This window comes from Chaetura pelagica, unplaced genomic scaffold, assembly GCF_000747805.2.
Source record: "Chaetura pelagica isolate M959 unplaced genomic scaffold, ChaPel_1.0 scaffold243, whole genome shotgun sequence".
NCBI classification, from domain to species: Eukaryota; Metazoa; Chordata; class Aves; order Apodiformes; family Apodidae; genus Chaetura; species Chaetura pelagica.
In genome coordinates, this window is record NW_009952712.1 from 1017609 (window position 1) to 1021428 (window position 3820).

Genomic DNA, 3820 nt, shown 5'->3' on the forward strand with positions numbered 1-3820 from the left:
ACAGTAGAATTTATTAAGTATCATTTCACCCTGTATAGTGACATTTTTACTAATTAATATGGAGCCAGCTATACACACTGCATATGTACAGGTATTTTCATAAGGCATATAATATCTTTGCATTGAAAATAAATGAACATTATTAAATTTAATTTAATATATACTTTCTTTGAGGTGTTTATGAAAATATTTTTTCTCTATATTTTTGTATGTGACATGATAGAAATATTTCATGGGAAGTACAGGTTAATATATTTCTTCTTTATAAAGGCATATACAACTTTGAGGCAGTGTTTCTGATGGACAGCAGAATTCCTAAAGAATTTGTATGTGCTTCTGTGTTCTGAAATAATATGAAATTGACTTTAAGAAGTAACTTGATTAAAAAAACGCACCAATGCACAGCCAGAGGCTGACAATTAAAACTAATACATAGCCACATGAACAATATATTTATATCATTAATATATTTCTTTTCCCAAGATGATTGGTACTAACATAGAGTATTATACATTTGGCACTACTGTTTGCCATTGGTCCAGCAATTGGCAAAAAAAAAATTGGTTTCCTATGTATAAATCTGTTTGAACATTAGATCTGCCTAGACATATTTACTATTTATAAAAAAATATTTAGACAGTAAGCTCACGTTGAATAACTAGGTCTACTGTGTTCTGGAAACTCTTCAGTAGTAGCACAGCTTTCTCGTGTTCCATATGTACAAAACTGTGTCCATTTGCCTGCAGAGACAAAGAGGAGAAGAAATCAAGTCAGATGTTATGTAGTGCTCCCACCTCCCCAGCCCACTGAGCCTCACAGGAGTTGAGCTCCTCTCCCTGGAGCAGGGGTGTGCAGAAAGGACACCCCATCTCCCCTCACTGTACCAGAGGATGCCCAGACCAGAGTCAGCATTACAAGAGGTGCTGCACAACTATCTCTGCAGTGGTTTCTGGACTGGAACCAGGAGTCTGGTGTTTCTTTCTTGGCACTCCAAGGTTCCTGTTCAAAAGTCCCAGCTGCTGTGTTTCTCCATGAGCTGGGTACATCCACCCAGGGAATGTCAAGCCTTGTCATGTTTAAAGCTTCCCTCCCTCTTTTACCAGAAGTGCTTGGGGACACACGGGAACACGTGCCAGAAACATCCCTGCTACTCCTGGAAACATCCCACCCAGCAAACAAACCTCATCAACATAAGTGGTGAATAAATTAGAAGAGTGACATTTGCTACCTAAGAAAACCTGCAGCACCACCTAAATGTGGTTTTATAAATAACTGTAAATGCAGCTATTTTAGGAACACATGCTGAAGCACCAGTCACCCCAGCTCCTCTGGCCTGTGCCCATCAGGAGAAACCATTTGATGTAACAATAGCAATGACATAAATGCAGGTCAAAGTGTCCATCTCAGGGGAGGGCACAGGAGGAGCACATGCAGCCTGACTGGGCTGCTCAGACTCTCCCTGGGCATAAACCCACTGCTTGCCCCTCTGCAAACCCTCACACTTCACTTTGCTGTTCATTTTTAAGGTATTTTGCCTATTTTTGTTCCTCTTACTAAGCTCAGCTTTCAATGTAGCACTTAGCAATCCCAAGTGCCTCTAGTGAACTTCGTGCTTTGTTTAGCTTCACTCTTTTCTTTATTTCACTGTTTTTTGAACATATTAGCAATTAAACAGTGCCCAAGGTGGAGTGGGGTGAAGGAGCAAGGGAGGCAGGAGCAGAGAGGCCACTGAAGATGTTTGAATCATCCTCAGCTTGCTGCCTTCCCTCATGTAACTGATCAAAAAAATGTTAACCTCCTACCCTTGAGGAGCACAAATGGGTTTCAAAATTTAAAATCCTTTCAGATAGCTGTAAACTTCTCAAAAGTAACACTATTTTCCAGGCTTAATGAAAACAAGAAACAACTCTGTGGGACATGGTGGAAAACCCTTCTCTACCTGGACAGCCCTTGTCTTCTGTGAACGAGGAATTTTTGAAGGGTATGTTCAGGAACAGCCTGTCTTGCTATTTACAAAGTTCACTGTCATACAGAAAATCCTTGTGACAGAGGCAAAAAGGAAAACCAAAAGCAGAGATTTCTCTCTAAATTTCATAGGGGCTTCCAGGATCCAGTAGTGGCTATTTCCCTGTGAGTGCATTTAAAAATGCTGAGGCAGCAAAGGAGAGGCAAAAATACTAACCAATGTTACAATTCTGTAGTAAAAAAAAGACTATAGCAGCTAATGTAGCTCCTGACAGAGGTGTCACATCAGCTGAAAAAGTGAAACCTACAACCACCTCTTGATTTGTCCTGTACTCAAGTTTGTGAGCCCCCTTGTACAGCTCCTTTCTCCCTGCACCTCCTGGGCTAGTAGTGTGGAAAAGCTGGACACCATGCAAGGATTCTTTTCAGTTTAGAGTTAAATTTTGTCACCTGCATCACTCCCACTGTGAGCACTTGCCCTTTCCTGCAGTGCCATTCCCTCCTGGAAGGCTGGAGCCTTACTCCATGTCCCTGAGGACAGGAGTAACACTCCCAAATCAATACGAAAGTACCACAACACAAACCTACAGGTAACAGAAAACAACAGCACTGAGGTTCTGAGGCACAAAGGCTCAGGTGAGGCAGAGAGCAATGAATCCCATCCTTACCTGGAGGATCTTGTCGCCAGGCTGGAGCAGGCTGGATGCTGGTCCGTCAGGCTGAACCCTAGTAACAAAGATACCCTATAAGTCAGAAGTAACAGAGGTTAGGATGCTAATCACCAAGAACTAGTGCCCAACATACAGGTGTCTGCCTAACTGGGGGCTTTCTATACCCTGCCAATGGTCTAAACACTCTGAAATCTGCTTGTAATAAACAGTAGTAGGGGTTTGTACTTGAAGCCAGTGATTGCCTGACACCAATGTCACTGTGGGTCACTTGAAACTCAGATTCCACATCACAAAACAACTTCTAATTTGAACAGGGCCAGAGTAGCAGGGTTTTCTGGAGGACAGTCAAAGTGGAGCAAGCATTAATTTATTAGAATAATGTGTTCCATAACCTATACAGCAGTCTTTGCCTACTTCTAGGGGAAAAAAATTAGTTCAAACAATTTTAAAAAGCCATCTGGACATTCAGCCCTGGAGATCACCAGTGCAAGGCTCTGCAGGGCTGTCACTGAGTCCTGTGTCCAGGGCTGAGTGGCTTTGAGAGGGGAAGAATTACTTAGTAATAAAGGTTATTTTAGATTTGTTTTACTGAAATTCTGGAAACCTGTTGACACCCCAAACCACAGGCTGAGCTCCCAGCTGATGCCCACACTGGAAAGCTTTGCCATGCAGCTCCTGCACCCTGGGGTCTCTGCTCTGCAGTGCTCACTGTGCTGCCAAGGGCGAGTTCCGCCCAGAGACACCAGGGATTCTCTGCCTGCTGCCAGCCTGGAGGGACTTCACAGCCTGGAGCAAGGTCCTGTCCAGTACTCCTGTGCACCTTATAGAAGCCTGAGCCCCTCAAGAGCCAAGCCATGGGCTGCTCTGTCACCCACATGCCATTAGGGTGGACACAAGCATCGCTCAGAGCGGCCGATCACTCCTCTCCCCAGACGCTGCTGCTGTGGCAGGACAGGGGCACAGGCTGGGGCAGGGGGGGTCACTGCCATCCCCACTGACTGCACCCAACAGGCTGAGCAGGGTCACACAGATGACTGAAAACTGTCACAAACAACAGGCAGGAATGGGGAGAGACAGTGTCACCCCCCAGGTGCTGCTGTGGTGTTTCAGACAAGATAGGTGGGAGGTACCGGCGTGAGGAGCAGCAGCACAGACAACAACTCTGCTCTATTCATTCCTTCAGC

At 44.6% G+C, this 3820-nt stretch overlaps 1 protein-coding gene across 1 annotated transcript in view; it reads right to left on the reverse strand.

Moving 5' to 3' along the window:
• Positions 1-436: 436 nt before the first annotated feature.
• Positions 437-3820, reverse strand: part of LRRC7 (leucine rich repeat containing 7) — a 78270-nt gene continuing 74886 nt past the window's right edge. The window contains exons 23-24 of the mRNA XM_009994589.1: positions 2634-2708; positions 437-740 (exon numbers count right to left, since the gene is read on the reverse strand). Coding sequence (XP_009992891.1) covers positions 633-740; positions 2634-2708 — 183 coding nt within the window. The 3' untranslated portion in view covers positions 437-632. The remainder of the gene's footprint in view (positions 741-2633; positions 2709-3820) is intronic.